Here is a 19,853-nt window from a genome sequence, read left to right on the forward strand (position 1 = left end):
TTGCACGTACGTCGGGTGAGTCAGGATGGAGGGCTAGCCAGGGGAGGATATCTGGGTGAACAACCTTCTGGATGGAGACACTAGGCAGAGACAAGGCAAGAAAACTGGCCAATTGAACAGTGATATGAAAAGCACCAGCTGTAGCTCAGGCTAAGGAGAGAGAGAGGAAAATGATTTTACAGGGGAAGGGGGAAAAGTGAGAGAAGTATGGCAGCAGGAGGTTTGTGTGGAGAGAAGACAGGCTGGGAGCTCAGAAAGCCTGTCACCTCGCAGGTGTTACCTCCTACAACCCTGTCTCCGGGGTTGCAGGCAGGGCTACAGGCAACCATCCCCTTGCTGCCATTACGGAGCAGTATGGGGCTGCTGAGGCACGTGGCTGCATCCCACAGGGCAGCTGGGACAGAACAGCTCTGGTGCCAGAAAGCTGCCACTGCACAAGCTTCATCTCAAGCACACAAAGGAGCAAAAGCTCTCATGATGAAGGAGCCCATCCATGTATCACAAAAGTCTCTGTGTCAAGGTCTGATTTTCCCTGAAGACAAGTCTTTTTCCTCAGTGACTGTCCTCCCCAACAAGCTCCTTGCTCTTTCTTAAACCTGGAAATGGGACCCTTCGGTCTCCTGCCTGGCTGCCACACATCAAAGCTTAGCCCTCCGAAAACATATCATTTTTTTAGCCAAGATCTTTGTCCATCAGCTCAAAACTCTTCTCACAAACCAGTTCCCTCCCAGAGACAGCTTTGGGCTCTCTCCGCCACATGCCTCCCCAGGGATGTCCTAATCTCGTGGCCCTGTTCAAACCTCCAGCCCCAGCTCCTCGCTCCTGGCCTCAGTGGCTCTGCTTTCCCATGAGCTATGAAGTGGCTGCAGCTTCCCTCTGCTCTCCCTTGCCTTTGCTGTAGTCCACATGTCCTGTTAGCACTGGTGAGGGTGCGGGCCCACCTCCACAGGGCTGGCTCCCACCCACCATGCTCCCCGCCAGGTTTCCACAGCATCAAAACATCCGTCTGTCTGTGTGTTAGTGTATGTTGGCACAGATGCATTATAAGCACAGGCATGCTTGAATTTGCATTTGAACTCCTGGAGCAATGTCAGGCCACCTGATTACAGGCAGCTAAACATCTTTTCAGGAAAAGAGGGTGGTAGGGAAGCAGGGCAGTGACAGCAGGAAGGCTGTTTGGAGCGAGGAACTTGAGGGAGTGCAGTGAAACTTGGGGAGAGCTTGAAGGAGAAGAATTTGTGGTGAGGCAGGGGCACTGGAGAACAGAAACCTACCCTACAGCGCATTTTTCAAGAGACATGCAGGGGTACAAATCTCCACTGGTCAGTATGTGTCTTTATATATATATAGGGAGAGTATGTATGTATGCCACACACACACGTATATATAGACAGCATGTGTCAGAATATATGTACATACATGCACACACACATATTTATACAGGCATATGAAAATGAAATCACCAAGTAATTTGGAAAGCTGGTGATTGGTGTAAAAGAAAAATGATGATTTCTGATAATGGCTCTCCTGCTGAAGTTCCCAGACAGAACATCCTCTTTCAATTGAAAAAGAAATACAAATGTATCTTCCATCAGCTTTGTTTTATTTTAACATTCCTATGACTTACTGTTTTCTATTTTTTTAAGAAATTAAATTGTTTTACCTCCTTTTTCTGAGCAAATATATTTCTTTATCTGACAGAAAATAGGTACCAATCCTACCAACATGTACATTTGTGCTGCATTTTTCAGCCATGAGTAATCCCTCTGTGATTAGGCATATTCATATGTATATGAAGAATCAAGTTCAGTATGGCTTTATGTATCCAGATTTCTTTGGAATAGAGAGAATAGTGAAAGACGGAGGATTGTAATTCACATTATCTGTACAAACCAATTGAGCAGCTTATGACTCCCTCTGTTCCCCAGTTGCTGATTTCTGTCTATGTGCTGTACGTGCCCTCAGAGCAAGGCTCACCAACAGGAACGTGTCACTGCACTTCAGCTGTTGCAGGGCACAGCCCAGCAAAGTGTTGTAGAGTCTGAACTGGACCAGCTGAAATGCAGGCAATGTGCTATGCTTTGCTATAGACCATTGCAGAGCAGAAGTTACATTTGATGAATGGAGATGTTTTGGAATGTATTTCAAAACTTTCTTATTTTCAGCTATGTTGTATATGAAAAGTGCTGTAATGTTTATTTTTTTCCTGGGTGGAGGAATGGAGATTTCTTACTAGTTCAGGCTGTGTAAATCCGAGTTTGAAAAGTCAATCTGCACATCTGACAAGTAAAGAAGAGTCATGAAAGTATTCACAGAAACCTGCACATAAATGCTTAATATAACTTACATGTTCTGGAATGAAAATGTTCCCTTAAAAAAAATGTTAAGAGCGAAGGTTTCAATTAGTCTTTTTAAGTTTACATTTGCAGAATAGAACGTGCTGTTCATAAGAAAAAAAAAAGAAAAAAAAAAAACACTGCTGTTTTTTCTCAGCAAGAGACTTCTGGCATCACACACAATTATTCTGTTAGAATAAAGGCCTGCCTGGCAGTGCCCTAAGGAAAGAGCTTTCCAATAATGAGGATTAGGGAAGACCTTCCCCAAAGCTTTCATGTATTTAACAGTGAAAATATGGGCAGCAAGACCTGCTGGGAGCAGCAGGTGACATGGACATATTAGCCTAGAGGAGCAGCTCACCAGGTTTAAGCAAGTACCCGAGCAGGGTTTCAGAGAAGTGAGGGACAGACAACCCATCTTGGTTTATGGGTGTGGGATGGGAGTTGCTGAAGCCCAGAGCTGCCACACAGGTTGAGAGCAGCTCAGCTGGGTGTACAAGAGGATCAGCTCTCTGGGCAAGAGACAGGGGAGCCATCCCTGGTATTGACTGCCCGTTGACCCCAAGGAAAGCAGGAGTCACAGGGATCTCCGTCCCTCTGCAGTGGCTGCTGCTCACCCCTTTCCTCTGGCCTGGGCTTTTGGTGGGCTTGTTGGTGGGGGCACCCAGGGCAATACCAGCAGCTCCCTGAAAGGTAAAGGTGAGGAACGTGGGCTGTATCCTGGAAATTGAGGGCAGATGAAGAGGACAGTTTGGGAAATGCCTGAAGAGAGGAGCTGCCAACTAGTGACTGAGATTCACAAGGTCTCAGGAACCAGAATACCAAGCTGAACTCTTCAGTGGGTTTTACTGTGTATTGATTTCCTTCAGGTCAACAGAAGTCATATGTCAACAATACAGGGCAAAATTTGACCATACAGTCCTGTGCTCTTGGTTATGTCGTTGCTTTTTTTTTTTTCTTTTTTCTTTTTTCTTTTTTCTTTTTTCTTTTTTCTTTTTTCTTTTTTCTTTTTTCTTTTTTCTTTTTTCTTTTTTCTTTTTTCTTTTTTCTTTTTTCTTTTTTCTTTTTTCTTTTTTCTTTTTTCTTTTTTCTTTTTTCTTTTTTCTTTTTTCTTTTTTTTTCTTTTTTCTTTTTTCTTTTTTCTTTCTTCTTTTTTCTTTTTTCTTTCTTCTTTTTTCTTTTTTCTTTCTTCTTTTTTCTTTCTTCTTTTTTCTTTTTTCTTTTTTTTTTTCTTTTTTCTTTTTTTTCTTCCCTGTTGTCTCCCACTAGCACTGTAAATGACTTTAACCTCAAGCTCATGCTTGGTGTGAACTACAGCACATCTCACATCTTCTCAATCGGTATTGATGGGCTCCCTCTACTGGAAAATGTCTATACATGTTATCTAGCCATTTAATGATGATAAGTGAAATAATTTTTAAACAATGCATTTTTTGGGGTATCAAATAGGTATTTTTTATTTATAATTGTGCATAGAATTGTAAACATTTTAACCACTTCCCTAAACCCTGACACGTTTCTATAAGATGCACAGGCAGAAGGAGTTAGGTTGGTTTTTATCTTTAAAGTTGGTCTCTGAAATGTGTAAAAAACCACAACACCTAGAATAACCGTGTAATGGATTACTTCACCGAGTAAAATTTGGTTTTCTTTTTTCTTATGTACCTGGAATCAAATCTTGAATGCTTCCCCTCCGTAGTCCTGAAGGAGTCTTTCTTAGCCCTTTCATCATGGATGACAGGAGTCTATGACTGACTACACAAGCATCTGGACACGATATGTTGGACAGGTTGTTTTCCTTAGCAGCCCCTTTTAAATATACTATTAAAAGCAAATGGAAAAGACTGCAAGCAAACAAGATTTTAAAGTAGCAATGTTTTTTCCCTGGAATTTTGTTATATACTTCCTTAAGAATTTAAGATTCTTAAAACATTTATTGAATCAATGATACTAAGAAAACAAGGATAATATTATTAGATGAAATCCTGTTATGATAAGAATATATTCAGCAGGATCTGGACACTTTTATTTTTATTTATTTATTTTCCCCAGGAGCAAGTGATATGCAGCTCTTTCTCTTTTAGCTCATTTGGTACCAGATCAGCAAATATTGAGATTAAGGTTCTGTGTTTCAAAGTCCAACTATCAATATGGGCAGCAATTATACCACATAATTTATCTCTATGGAAAGGAGTGAGCCAAACCGATTGAACACCCTTACATTGATTAGCCAGGAATCAGAAGAACTCTGATCCTTTTCTGCAGTGCCAGCTCCAAACCACAGACATGCAAACACCCAGATGCTCACAGCTCCTTTGGAGCACTGGTGTTACTCTTTTCTGCTAATCCAGTCATAAATTCATTTCAAAAGAATGAAACACTGTCTGAAGCAGCTCCAGTGTGGCCCATGACCTTCACCTTTGGTCTTTCCACCAGTGCAATCTTCCCTAAAAAACATTAATGATTGTACTGAAGATCCTTCTGCCTTCCATACAGCTTTCGATAATGTGGGATTACTGCAGCAGCTCCAACAGACACAAACCTCTTTCAGTTACCAGGATTCAAAGTTTAGCCAGGGTCTGGAGAAGTTCATATATAAAACCCTTCTTTTATTCTCTACATGGGAAGTTACAGAAAAAAAAGAAAAAGAAAGGCCCTGGGATTTTGTCACAATGCCTCTTTGTGAAAGGTGTGCATGCAGTGAAGTTCTGTGCTGCTGTCAGTCCTCAGGTCATCATGGCAAATAACACATGGATCCAAGTCTTCCTCCTTTAAGTGAAGAGAAATTTTCATCAGACTTCAATGACCTCGAATCAGAATTACTTTTGGTTAGGTAATCAAATTGGCATTAGCAACCTTAATGCAAATGGAAAATCTCTCTTCATCTCCATCTGTGGGTAGGATGAACTTGGCACAACAGAGAAGAAGAAGCTCATGAATTTTTTTTATTTTTTTTTCCAGGTTAGTTTGTTGTCCACTTACCCCTGAGGAGGTTTTATTGGTGCTGGGACTGTCAATGCAAAGGAGTGCCCTCATTTTTCCTCTCTCCCAGGCATAAACCTGTGCTAGCTGTGGGTAGGCTAACCTAAAATCACTTCAGCTGCCTTTTGACAGCCAAAACTCTCAGTGTTAAAAAAAAAAAAAAATCCTTTGGGAAGCACACCCAAGCATGCCCAGCTTGTGAGACACTTGTAACAGGTGTTTTGTGCTTATAGGAAGAGCAGATTATCATCTTAGATTCATTGCACAAAGGTCCAGGAAGAACTGTTTTCCAAAGGGCCAAAACCTTACCATCTACCCCATAAAATGGGATATGGTTGAAGGGAAGCCCTGGGCAGTGGTGTCCATGAATTCCACTCAAGCTTTGGAGCAAAAAAATAACTCCTTTTTGATACTTTGGAACCAGGAATAGGACTAATTCACTAAGGCTATAGATTCTGCATCAGGACCCTAGGGGCTTTCTGATGAAAATATATGTATGACTGTTTTACAAATTTCATTGTGTTTTCTCTATACAGCAAAACTATTCAGAGCAGAAATTGCATGAGCTAAAGCATTTTAACAAGCATGTAAGACAGACAATAAAGCATCAAATGTGACAGAATGTAAGTCTTTGATGCTCCCTGTATGCCTTCTTTTAGCTATTTTCAGTCTGGCCTCAGAGACATGACACAGCTGGGAGAAGTTACCTTTATGTTAAGTACAGTAGAGACAGGACTAGGATTCAGGGGGATCCTACTAATAAGAGGAATGTCATCTGTCCATCCCACATCAAACAACAGAGTAAATGAAAAATAGCCCCCTATAAACAATGTTTTCTATGATGAGCAAATATATCCTAACATTTGTTAACACATAATTATCTAAAGTTCTGGCACAGCAACTGCAAGCAGGGCATTGTCTGTGAAGTCAGTCTGATTTCAGTATTCACTTTTCTCTAGTCTAAAGGAGTGGGTTTTTGGCTGCAATATCCTTCTGGACATAGTTCAAGATCTGCTTTTTTTCAATGATGGCTGTAAAAATTCAAGGTCCCATGATTAAGACTCTTTTCTTTGTGAACAGTTTTGTTCAGCAGGTTTGATTATATCCGTGTGTAATTTTATATTATTTACGTGTGCATTTACGAATGCATTCAGAGCTGGGGATTTTGCTTTGAAAATTCCCACCTAGAAGATCAAGCAACCACACTGGAATTTTTCTTCTTACCTCTCTTAGAAAATACTGTGGTATAACTGGGTCTTTCTCTTGAAATGCTTGTACATACCCAAGGCCTGAGTTCCCACAGGAGCACTCACTAGTTAGCCTGAAGTGGTGGGAAGGATCCACAAAGGCATGTGTTTTATCAGAGAGTGGTCTCCTGCCCCTGAGTCACAGCAAGTTTAAAATGTGCTTCATGGGCCTCTGAATCATGTCAGCTTTTGACAGCCAGCCCGCAAAGGAAGTGAGCAGTCTACTTCTGCTGCCTGCTAGTTCCCCTCTGTTTTAAAACTATTTTAGGTTTTCAGTGTTAACTGGGGATTTTGGAGAAGACATTTTGGGGTCCTTTTCCTTTGCTGCCTGCTAACTGATCTCCTTCATGTCCAAGGTTTGTATTTTATTCCACCTTGCAGACATCTCACTCTTGGAAAGAGCAGAAAAACCATGTGAGAATGGAAACCCTCCGGAGTCTTTCTGAGTACTTGTACATCCCGATTCCACTTTCTGTTAAAATAGAAATATCATCCATGCCATCCCAGTCAGAGTCCTCTCTGGATGGTTACCTTCCTTCCCAAATGGAAGTTTTGGCTGATGGAAGAACTTCATCAAAATCCAATCTAGATCGGGGAGGAGAGGAACTATGCACAGTAACAACATATTTCAGTCAGATTTATTAGTTTATAATAAATGTAGCCAGGTAAGAAACAGTTTACAAGCATCAGACAGGGTTCAGTCACTTTCCTATATATCCCCAAAGCCCCAATTTAAACAGAAACAATCCCCCAGTGAAGATGTGTTACGAAGTTTTGAGGACGCCCTAAGCTTTTAAATGGTTGAACATTCAAAATTAAGGCTCTAAAGTAAAATAATAAGAACATTGTTAATTACAATAAAATCACAGGTAGAACACCCATCAGACTTTGACTCTTGCTCATAAATTCATCAGTCTTCACTCTTTAACCCTACTATCAAACCGGGCTTTCTCCATACTGGGCCTGGGGAAATTAGTTCCAAAGAGGGCAGGGTTTTTCTCTGCAGGGAAGACCCGAGGGCAGGGTTTTTCTCTGCAGGGAAGACCCATACGCTGCAAGACTGTGTGTGTGTTTGTGTTTATGAGCATGTGAAGGTGGTTTTCTTCTAAACAGAAAGAAATCTTGCTTACAGTTGGTGAGATTTACACCTGAGTTTAAGAGATCGTCAGCCAGAGGAAAAAGAGTTTTCCCAAGCCCTGCTTACCACAGGCAGAGATGACTCCCATTTCTTTGGTTTGGCCCTAGTTCCTGAAAAGACAAAAATTGAAAGGGGTTGAAATCCCTCACCCTGAATCTGTGGCAAGTATCAGCAACCCCTTGAGAAGATTATATAGAAGTACAAGAGGCTGAACATCTTTTTACCGGAGAGCTTCAAACAAGGGTCATGTTTTGATGAGGCAAAACTAGAGATGTAACAAGAGTTTGACAGCTTTGAGTCAGGGCTACAAGGTAGTAAATGGAGAGGGGGAAGGATACAAAAGAGGCAAATGATGAAGTTAAGGTTGGCAAAAAGAAGTAGTTTTGTGACTTGGGAATTGGGACTGTGAGCATGGCAGAGTGGGATGTCACAGAAACAAGAGTAGTATTGTACAGTGACAGTGAGAGAAAGCAGAGAGAAGTGAGACATCAAGAAGGTGTGGAAGATAGTGTGAGGGCTTCTCTTCTACTACTTCCAGAAATTTGAAGTTAGGAAATAGTCAAAGAAAAAAGATACCTGTTTCCAAGCCAAATCTAAGTGAATGTCAGGGCCAAGAAGTAGGTGGCAGTTTGTGTGTGTTTTCTTCCCCAAACCTACTAATAAGCCTTTTTTTCAATTAGAACAGAAACATAAGGCTTAGAATGACTTTACACAGCTCTGTAATATGTACATGTACTCCTCTTAAATGAATACATCCACTATTGTTATGCTGCAATGCTTGGTCTGCCTGAAACCCTTTTAGGGCGTGCTTCACTGCTCCAGATGCACACCCCTTCTGAGAGGGGTCACATTCCTAGTAGAAAAAGTACAGACAGGAAGGTAGCAATGTGGTATTGGTAATGGTAGTGATGCAGTTGAATTTCGGTTTTATTTTACAGGTCAGGGTTTACTCTAGCTAAGAGGCATCTTCTAGTCACACACACACACAAAACACAATAACAACAACAACAACAAAAAAGAATACTCCCTTTGCTCATCAGGGATTGTCTTAAAATTCATTAGCCTAAGACATTCTAGCTGCCTGTGCATAAATATCCTTTCTCAATGTTTGCTTGTGATGCAAACTGTTCGTTGTGCTTTGCAGGTACATCTTCTGAACATTCATCTTCTTTCTGTTCTCTCCCTGGCTCTGATTTCTCTCCCATTCTCTTGTGAGACTTGCTCTTTCTCAAATGCAATCTCTCTCTTTCTCTTCTCTCCTTCATGCCTTCAGGTTGCTACAAGGCAGGAGAAAAATGGCAGTGAATTAAAAGTGACTCCTACATGATCAACAAAATCTTTTAGTAATTATATTTCAATAGTAATATATAATAAAGTATTCCATTCACCTACCTCAGTCAGATGAGCTTTAACATGATGGACTCAAATTCAAGCGAATACCCTAACATCACCAAGAGCAACATGCTTTTGATGATACTGTGTGAGTGGTAAAAGGATCACTTGCCTGGTGGGCTTGCAGGGGAGAGGAGACAAGAGGGGAAAATGGGAAGGACTCTTGAGATTTCAGCCCAGACTCCATGTTTCTATTCTTTCATATGCTCTGTCTTTATGTGTCTGAAGGTTGTTCAGTGCTGGCTGCAAAAGCCTCACTGAAAAGTGTTGAAGTGTCTTCAAAGCCACATTTATTAATTTATTTAGAGAAAACCAATAGACAAGGAAGATGAAGTGGAATTATATTTTCCCCACTTTTCTTTTCTTTTAGCGTGTATAGTCATGTAAAGGATGGTTTGAATTACAACCACAAGGCTCCAAATGTGGAAAAAAAAAGTGAATTTTCACCACTCCATTTGAAACTCCATGTTTAAGTCCACTCCCAAATTCTCTTTAAGATCTCTAACACTTATCAGTCAGTTCTTCAAGTTTCTGAAGTCCTTTACATCCCACAGGCTTCAGTGGTAACTGAAGGAATGACCAAAATTTGGTCTAATTGAAAGGTAGACCAAAATATAGCCCAGTACACCTCACTGTGGGTTAGAGAAGGGTACCAGAATCCACATTTTTAAATGGAACCAAAGTCGTATTTAATGCATTATATTCACAAGACCTATTGCACAATTATTACCACTCACAAGCTTTCTAGTGGTAGGCACTTTTGAGAAATGATAAATAAACCATCAACCACTGGTGAGGGCTGGCAAATGAGGCAATGTGAAATTCCAAATGAAATAAATTCTGAGTGGTTCCTAAAAGGGAAATAGAAGATTACAGAATGCACTTAAAATCTTAAAAATTGCATAATAGAGTTGTCATCAGCATGATTCTTCATATTCTTAAAGGACTGGGTATGCAAGGACTGTAATTGTGGGACTGATCATGTAATGTTGCTACTTATTGAAAAGAGATTTTTTTTCTCTCTCTCTCTTACTGCTGCTGCATGGAAGACCTGCAAAAAGATCTGTGAATTACTTCTCCATATGAAATTGTCAGTGCCAACAAACTGAAAAAAAGGATACTTCTCTTTCTTGTTGTTTGTTGCTAAAGTCAAGTGTTATTCAAGCACAGCTTTTCAACAGGGTGACTGAATTTGACAGTGTTCTTCTGATATTTAAAAGGGAGTTAGTGCTGTTGTATGATACACCAGACAGTATGTATCATAATAATAAATGTGTTAAATTGTCACAGACGGAAGTTCACTACTGGTTCCTTCTTCAACACAAACCACATAGAAAATGCTCATGCCTCAGGACGGAATGACAGGGAGAAGAGAAGGGTGAAATAGGAAGAGAATCCATGCTGGTTGCATGCCCTTGCAGTGGAAATACAGCAATTCTGCTGCTGCAGGTGTGCAGTGACACTGAAGAAAGCAGATGGATGGAGTCCCAGGGAGGAAAGAGAAATCTCTCAAACACTGTCATGTCTGACAGTCTTACAGATAACACTGCATATGGTCAAACCAGGCCAACAGCAGAGAGAAAGAGATCTGGCTATCAGAAAAAGCGAAGCAAACCTGTTTTTATATTGTCACATTTTGTTGGCACAGCTGTAGAAACCTCTGAAAATGTTTCCACAGAGAGCACAGGGTCTCATTTTGGAGCTATACGCTTTGAAATAAGTCTAGATGACAACACTATCTCCAAAATGCTTATACTAATGACATTACCACTTTAACCTTGCTTCAGCTACAGTAAGGACCACATCATTTGAGGTATTCTAATTCAAGTTTATTTCTGCTTCTCCCCCAGAAAAAACACAAGAATTATATCATGGATATAGCTGGTCTGCTTTTTGTTTTTATTTTTGTTTTCTGAAGTTATCTCAAAGCTATTTGTCTTTACCTACCAAAGAAACTGAACGTTTGCTTTTGAAATGCAATTGCTTCTCAAAGGACTCTGCAAATTCCTGGATGGAGTTTGATCTTTTCTCTGTGCATGAACTGTCTGCTGAAGGCGTCCTGCTTGCCTTCTTGTGGCAGTGGCATTTGCAATCTTGATCTTCTTCAAATTCTTTGGAGCCTTTGAGATGGCCTGAAGATGAGCCTTTGGTAGAGGCATGAAGTCGTGTTGTATGGAGGGAGGAAAGCCTGGCCTGCAAAGCAAGAGGTCTTGCTGAGTATTGAATATTAAAACAGAACACACAGGGCAGATTCTTTCTGCTACAGAGTGGCAATGTTGCTGAAGGAAGGACTTTTCCCAGACTCTTCCGTCTTTTCTCATACATGCAGGAGATTCACACTGCCAAGAGGTTGTTTCCCAGAGGCAGCAGCAGAATTTGTTTTTGTTACCATTTTTGAGTATCTAAGCTTTGGTACCCAAATAAGCACTTCAAATGCAAAGTGTGCTGGGTCCTCTTAGTGCCCACTGACACCAAAAGGAACTGAGACACTTCAGAACCTAAAAAACCCATGCCTCCCCTCTGAAGACTGGTTCTAGGCAGGGCTGTCAAACAGCGAAGACCCAGCCTTTTGTGGCCGGATGAGACAGACACTGGGTTTGACCCACAGGTGCACCAGGACTTATCAGATGTTTGAGGTAATTTGAGTGTGAAAGAGATCTTTCCTAGCCTAATCTTGTCATTTTTGCAGTGTGGCCTACATGTAGACAAGATGCTCTAGTGTTCAGCTCTGAATTTTCTGCTGATTTCTTGAGCACATTCATCCTGATCTGATGAGGGAGAATTTTAGGGCACCAAGGGACACATTCCTGCTAGTGAAATAGTAGGAAGCAGGCTTCCCCAATGACATTTGTAGGGCTAAAGTGGGGAGGGAGTGGAGAATTGTTTAGTTTCTGTGTGGTTCAATTTTCCCAGGCCTGGCTTGTAGATAAAAACAATTGATCTGTATGAGCTGTGTGTAAGTGAATGTGTGTAAAGGAGATTAAAACGATGCAAAATGGCTGCAGCTACATGTTCAGGCCCTACATATGACGCTGCCTTATGCTAACACCATCCAGGCAACTCAAAATCTCCTAATTCTCCGTAATGTCTTTTGCTAGTGGAGACTGAGTGGGTTCTGTGTCCTGCATGTATGAATTTCCTCACCGTAACGGGGCTTTTGAAATGTACTAATATAGTTGGTATTAAGGGTATTGTTACTGCAAATCTCCCATTTCTTTGTTTTCTCTCTTTTCATTCCTTCTTTCCCTCTCTCTCTCCCTCTCTCCCCAGTGGAAAGCTAAACCAACTTGGTATAGTGTCTACATCTGTCTACCACCCTTGGACTTCAAGGGACCTGAAACCTCTCCTGTAAACATTTACATTTACTCTAGCCCAGATGATATATTAAATGTATCAGCACAGTGGGGACCTGGGTAGCCTTTGTCTGAATAGTGAGGCTGTGAACCTGTATGGTTGTGACTACGTTGCATTAGACAGGTTTGATGAGAGGTGCTAAATCACTAGCAAATCTACACCTGATAGTGTTATGCATCTTCCAGCAAAATACTACAGTTTCATATAGGTAGATTTGCGTCCCTCATTACAAGCTCCCACATGCAGCTGTTGGCAGTAACTGAGAATATGTTTTGAGGGGACAGTATATCTTGCTATTTACTAATTTATACTTCCCATTTTCACAGATGTCTGAAACTATTTTTTTTTTTTTTACGCAAGTCTTATACGTGCCAGAACACCTAACACCAAAGGGTTTTCAGATCATATTGTACTAGTTCAACTTCATATCCAGACATAAGCTTCCTTTAGTAACTAGTATTCTGGACAGCCTCTGAGAGTAGTGGTAACGATTTCTGCTATACTATTTTTACTTCGAGGCATACTGTTTCAAACTAATCAATATGGCCGTATATTCTGTAAGGTCATATTGTATTGTTACTTGAAAAAGCACCAAAGCAATCTCATTGTGCTTGAGGGACAGGAGTGCACATGCCATGTCAAGCTGAGCAAGCTAAATGTCTTCTGTGTCGTTTTAATGGTATCAACATATATTGTTTCCTGGAAATATATATTGTTTCACACTAAGAATCACTGGTATTTGTTCTTAGAGGTTTTGGGAAAAACAGACAAGCAAACACCCACACACGAAAACAAACATGAGGACAGCTAAAAGAGAGAATAGTATTATACCAATCCTGTTTTGCAATATCTGTAAATGTTTTATATTACTAAGATGTTGCTTTTTAATTTTATTTCACAGACAGAATTATAGTTAAGCCCTTAACAAAAAGACTGTAGTTCACATACTGACACAGGCGCAATGGTCCAGAAAAGGGACAGGCCTTCCTCTGAAATGCGTACCTGTCTCACTGAACTTAGGGTAAAGCTGCACATACATATTGTGTAATCATATTGCAGTGATTGTGCCTCCTCTCACAGTGCACATGCAAGTTATCACATTGCTGTCTTATGAATACAACCCTATAGAGGACAGGAGCCTTAACACAACTGCTCAAACATTAATATTTCATGGCTTATTATTAGTACAGTACAGTAGTCTTCTTTTATTTAAGATAAACTCTGTAAAGAACTGAAGGAGTAATAAAATGAAGCTCAGCAATGAAGAGGATCTGACAATGAGTTTAGGTATCTATATGGCTTTCTTTCTGTTTCTTAGAATTAATACTTGCATTTAATAGATACAGTTGGTACCAAATGGATTACTTAGTACCATTGTAAATAAGAACAGGCCTAAGACTGCTTTAATTTGTGGTTCCCCTCCTGGAGTCTCAGCAGCTGCTGGCAACAGAGATTCCCTCTAAATCAGTCCACCCACTGCTGCTGTCTTCCCTTGCCAAAGGACTCTGAGCACAGCTCCAGTGTCTGCTCCTGTCCTTGCCCCAGCAGCTGCCTTGTGCCTGCATCTGGTGCCTCTTTAGCAAGTTCCCCTTGTTCTCTGGTTTCTAAGACCTGCCCTTGAGCAGTTCTTAAACTGGAGGAGAAGTGGGAAGGATATGAAACAAGAGAAAAGGCATAGGAAGGAAAAATGACAAATGAAGAATGATAAATGTTCCCCCATATCAAAATAGGGATTTTGTGCTAATATCAGAGAAGCCGGAGCACCAAGAATGTTCTCAATGTTTGTTTCTCACTCCCATTAGCACTCCCTTTTTCTGTGTGAGCCTTTATGTAATGCCAGTCATGCTTAGTATCTCTATTTACACAATTGGCAGCAGATTGTTTGCTAATTACCCATAAAAAACAAATACCCAAAAGCATACTAACAAAAATACCTCAAGAAATCAATGCCAATATCATTTGCCTATCCTCTTTCTCAGTTTCTGTTGGAGACAAGAAAATTGTTTCCATTTTTTGGGCTTGATCTGAGGGCTCACACAGCTGTCAGTAAGAAAATTAATCTTCAGTACTGCATTCATGGTTTGCTCAAGTTTACACAGTGACTCCAGTACTTTAGGAATACTGTGGAACATCTGACATTCAGATTCTGTCCTAGAGCTTTCTTTCCTTCCAAGAAGCTTATAGCCAAGCATATATTTCTTAAAGATGTTTTGGCCTAGGCTTCAACTGATCTGTGGTAGATGTTCAATCTGATTTTAGTTTAGATTAAATGTCAGTACCTTCAACAGTAGTTTAGTGTTCTGCTCTCACCCGTAGCTGTTTCTTATCTAATTTTCTGCTATGAGCAGTAATGTCTACTTCAAAGAGAAAATATATATAAAATTGTAAAACTCTTATTGGTGCTCCTCTGCCACCTATGTTTTGCCCACAACAAAGGAAAGTCATAGGCTTGAAAAAGAGAATCAGTTACTGTATCTGAAGTCTGCAGCGAGCGGCAAGTTAACCAAAGGAGTTGGAAACAGATGACTTGGTTCTCCATAGGCAGTTTTCACATTCACTGTTGGCCCACAGCAACATATACAACTCTGATGCTTTTCAAGACAGTGGAGTGGAGGTGCACGTTTTAACTGAGAAGTCTGGATTCATCATTTTAGCCTATCTTGGGAGCCAGGACTTCTGAGTCCCGTTATATGCTCTGCTAGTGAGCCCCAGTGAAGGATGAATATGCTTTTATGTTCCCCTCTGTAAAATAGGAATGATCATAGCAAAAGCATTTTGTGAAGCACATCTTAGTAATGTTTGTGAGGTATGCTAAGATAGTAGGAAGAAAATTTTGAAAAATATTGTTAGTTTTTGTGAAGCAAATTACAGAAGGAGTTCTACAAAGCTTTGCCCATATTTTGAGAGGCTCCACAATGACAGGATGCTGCAGGAGTCTATCATCATGTTTGAGGTGAGAGCAGTGGCTTGAATGTGCTTCTACAGCACAGAAAAAAAAATAAATACAAAGAAGACCAACATACCAACACGGAGTTGAAAGTGAGTGGTCTGAAACTACAGAGTTATCCCAAAGCACCCTTTCTGTCATATTGCTAGCATTTTGCTGTGTAATACCAAAGTGCTCCTGATGCAGATGCAGTTCATGTGGGCAGACAAAGTATGCTGGCAGTGCTGTTTTGGCAGCACAGGTGTATCTGCACAAAATAACTTTTGTGAACGACTGTGTCAGTCTGAACCTGCTGACTTCATTTTAACCAGGACAGACATTGTAAATGGTTACCTCCATTTATGATGTTGACACAAGAAAGGCTACATTGCGATCCCTTGAGAAGGTATAAACTTACAGAAGAGACACAGTCTGATCTCAGTTATTAGTCCCCCAATTAATAGCACTGTTCTGATGAAATGAAGATGTTATTTAACTAACACTGGTGTTTTGATTGTCACAGTAGGAATCATTTGTAATAATTGTCTAAAATTGTCTAAAAAACACATCCAGTTATTAGTGCCCCTGTTCAAATAATTTCTTGGTTTAAAACAACATGTTTTAGTGGTCTTCACTACCAACTAGTCAGAGATATATTTTTAAAGTTTATTACCAAACTTTATCTCCAGATTGTAGGATCTCCAAACTGATCTTCCCTTCTCATTCCTTCAGTCAATTTCTGGCACTGAGAAATAAAGTAGTTGAGATTTGTATCTCTTGTATAATACTACTTAGCCAAAAAAAACCACCCGTGTGGAGCATTAATGTAAAGGCCAGACACAATTGAGTGTACCGGATAACTTTAACTGATTGAACAGCAATGTCCAAAAGTCACAGTCTTCTCTGTCTCAGCTAACTTAATCCAAGTTCTAGGTGCTGATTCAGGGATGAAACTATAGTTAGCAAGGTACTCATATAGCTTTTGAACAAAGCTTTTGAATGTAAGAACATGCTTCAAATTAAATGCATTTGTACACACACAAATACACACACATATATATGTGCGTATTCATCAACTTGCTGAATGGAAAGTGATATAAAGTATGTTCTTACACTTCAGTCTGTATTAGACTTAAAGAAATCATGTAGGCATAGTTTTCTGCGTAATTATCTGCAGGACAAAATCGAAATATAGTAAAATTAATAAATAAATAAACATTAATAAATGTTCTGTTTTCAGGCATTCTGATAGAATCCATTAGCAAAAATCTAGCTCAGAGTCTGTCTTGCTGTCTGTGACCAAGCTGAAATATAACTGTAATTAAAAAAAAAGGGCTTATCAATTCAAAACTAATAGATGAAGGTTACCTCTCCAACTGATCAAGAACTCAAAAGTGTTAGGAAGTAGGCTTGTTTTATTTTGCCTTTCTTAACCGTAATTTCTGAAAAAGAAAACTCACACAGCTTAGAACAGCTCCAGTGGAAGAGAATTTCCAAGATGAAATATAGCACATGATAGAAAGTTTGGAAGAAGTAGCTGTTTCTCAACAATATAATAGCATTGTCTCTGTTGCAGACATGATGATCTAAGGATATAAGGGAAAAATCATTTGTAAGGAAACATATCTATGTTAAACCAACTGCTGCAGCTGGAAAAAAAAATAGACATGTTTGGGGTACTTTATCCTTTTTTTAAAGACTGAAATAAAAGCAAGTTTTCAAGAAGAGAGCAGACTGGAACAGCTGCTTTCAGTTTAACTTCATTTTGACAATCAGTTAGACAGTTGTCAGCTGCCTTAAAAAACTGCCTCTGCATGTGCATCCTCTCCCTTTCCCCAGTGTCCTGTTGGTTTGAGAAAAAAGAACTTTATTCTCCCTTAAAATCTTACTTCATAATACAATTAGCTTTGTTATGTGTTGCCTCTTTATTTTCAGGGCCACAGGTTTTAAACGAAGAGGGACTATATCATCTATCTCAAATCAGAAGTTACATCTGCAAGCAGCTAAGCCCTAGGGGGTAAAACATACAGCTTCCTGGAGAAGGGTTTATGTAGTTTTACATGTGAAAACAGACTCACTGAAGACAATGTTTGCGTGTGTCAGATTTCCAAAATGTTTTGCTTTCTGTCAGGTCAAGCTTAGCAGACAGAACAGCATAATACACAGTTAAGACTCTAGCAGTTATTGCAGCATTTTCCTTCCATTTTTGGTCCCATCTTTCCTTATCTTGGAGTTCACTGGCTTTCTTGTATTTCAAAGGCATCTGAGGCCTCCAATGGGGGAGATGAGTTCAAAAAGAAAGTAACTGCTACCAGTAGGAACTGAACTTAGATGGCAAGGTAAATGAGGCATTCTCATCCTCACAGATCTCTAGGGTTATCCCCTGGGATGATGGCACTTAAAATTTATAGATAAACCACACACACACAAGCACAGGGAATATTGCACATAGTCCTTACCGGAAGGGAGGCTCTCCTTTCACTAAAGTGTCTTGTTTGACGTTTCTTGTGGCCTCTACCCTCTTTCTCATTCTCATCAATCAAGTTGTGGCCCCAGAAACTGCTCATCCATTTCGCAAAGGAAATATCATCATCCTCTTCATATTCCATGTACAGACACTCCAAATTTGCGTCTGTCTCCCAACCAGACAAGGAAAAGCAATCTCAAATGCCACCGCTAAGCCAATAGCCTCACACTGTTCCGTCAACAAGGGGAAGAGGAGATGCAGTTTCAACCACTCTTCTGCACTCCATCCCCCAAAGCCCATCCCACTGCAGCCCTAGGCACTGTCTAAACATCAAGTCTATCCTTTCTCATCTATTTTCAACTTTTAATCTTTCCATTACAGATATGTCCAATACGACACTGCCGCAGGGGGCCGACAGGAAGGGAAATGTGTTCTCTACTCCATATGCATTGCTGTTGGGTGCACCAGCTGTCAATACCAATGGAGAATTGCCCATGGTAATGTGCCTGGGAGGTGTGTACTCTAACCTAAAGAAGGCTTGTAATTTTGAGAAGCAAAATTGACATATTGACAGTGGTCAGAAACTGGCACATCTGCTTGCAGAAGCTTAACTGACCATGGGAGGCACGACAAATCGCATTCTCTTTCCATGCTGCCCTCCCTCCTGATCTCTGTTGTCTCTACTCTTCCTTCTGGTATTCAGGAAACATGCTCTCGCCAGGGAGAAGGCCCTCCTGAGAAAATTACTTGTTCTTTTTTGGGTTATGGCATGATGCATGAACTTGCATCATCTGCTTTTCACTGAAGTAATTTCATCTGCTATATCAGGATTATGGTAGGCCCAGCTTCACTTTGATGCACACAGAGCAGAAACGAGTCTGATCCGGATCCTCCTAACCAAGCCCTGGGTATAGGCTGTATCGGCAGTGTCTACTCTGTAAAACAGAACAGGACTGGGGACTGTTTTCTGGCCCTGAAACCGAGTGGTTAGACTGACCACATCCATTCTATACAGTGTTTGTGCTGTAGGTCTCCTTGAGGTTATATGTACTTCACTGTGGCTATAATACCATGTTATATTTTTGTGGCATTTTAAAAAAAATTTATATTAAAACATTTGGTATAATATGAGAACTCTGTTGTGGCATGTAAAACTGTTGTATGTATGGCATAAAACTGGAAGACGTCACATGCCTTGAGGCATGGAGGAAGAACATGGAGGAGTGCTTTGAGGATGTAGAGCCTGTTGGGATAGCACTGGAAGACTGCACAGGAGGAAGAGACCCAAATCTAACTTACTACTGGAAACAGATCTTGGTGAGTGCTGGGTGGCTAGGTCTTCTCCTAATGGCTAGGCTTTGTCTTGGAGATGCTAGTTGGCATTGACCAAAAGTATGCCAAAATACTTGCTAGCAATTTAGCGTTATGGACAATCAGGGGTCCAGCATTAAAACTTGCCCCTTGTGCTTAATCCAATTAGTAATATATGGAAGAAGTAACAAAACCCCAGTTTCATTCATGTGGGTGTAGGTGTGAGGCTTACATTCTCCCAGTACCATATGCTGATGGAGGACTCTTAGTTCTGATACAGGTGATGGAACTGATTGGTCATGTATACCTATGTGAATTTTACCATGTCTGGGGCAGATGAGACTGTGAGTAGCATGAGAGCCTGGAGCACATGGGTGTATAGACAGCATGTCCTCAGAAGTTGCACGTCAGAGCTTGAAGACTCAACTAAACCTGCAGCAGGAGGTCTACCTGTCATGGTTGAGGCACAGATGGACAGGAGTGATAGGAATACCTGCAAAACAGCACAGTAAAAGTACACCTGAAGCGATAAAAAGGATGTGTGGATGTGAAGGATATGTAGGCTGATTCTCCAGATGGGGAATACTCCAGGCCATATTCTGAGAGCCTAGATTTATATGAAGGCCTTAAGACAAGCAATCTGTACAGACAGGGTATATCTGAAGGCCTATGTTTCATCATAAGTATCACGTGGGTAGAA

General features: G+C 40.5%; 1 protein-coding gene across 1 annotated transcript; it reads right to left on the minus strand.

Annotated features, from left to right (window-relative positions):
• Positions 1 to 8,031: 8,031 nt before the first annotated feature.
• On the minus strand, positions 8,032 to 18,269 carry LNP1 (leukemia NUP98 fusion partner 1). Its single transcript, XM_080577292.1, has 3 exons — positions 17,835 to 18,269; positions 11,043 to 11,288; positions 8,032 to 8,980 (listed from the first exon to the last, which is right to left on the minus strand). The coding sequence occupies exons 1-3, from the start codon at positions 17,982 to 17,984 to the stop codon at positions 8,777 to 8,779; spliced, it is 600 nt and encodes a 199-aa protein (XP_080433418.1). The 5' UTR covers positions 17,985 to 18,269; the 3' UTR covers positions 8,032 to 8,776.
• Between the last annotated feature and the right edge of the window lie 1,584 nt (positions 18,270 to 19,853).

The sequence above is a fragment of the Anser brachyrhynchus genome (assembly GCF_964034855.1).
Source record: "Anser brachyrhynchus genome assembly, chromosome: 1".
NCBI lineage: Eukaryota > Metazoa > Chordata > Aves > Anseriformes > Anatidae > Anser > Anser brachyrhynchus.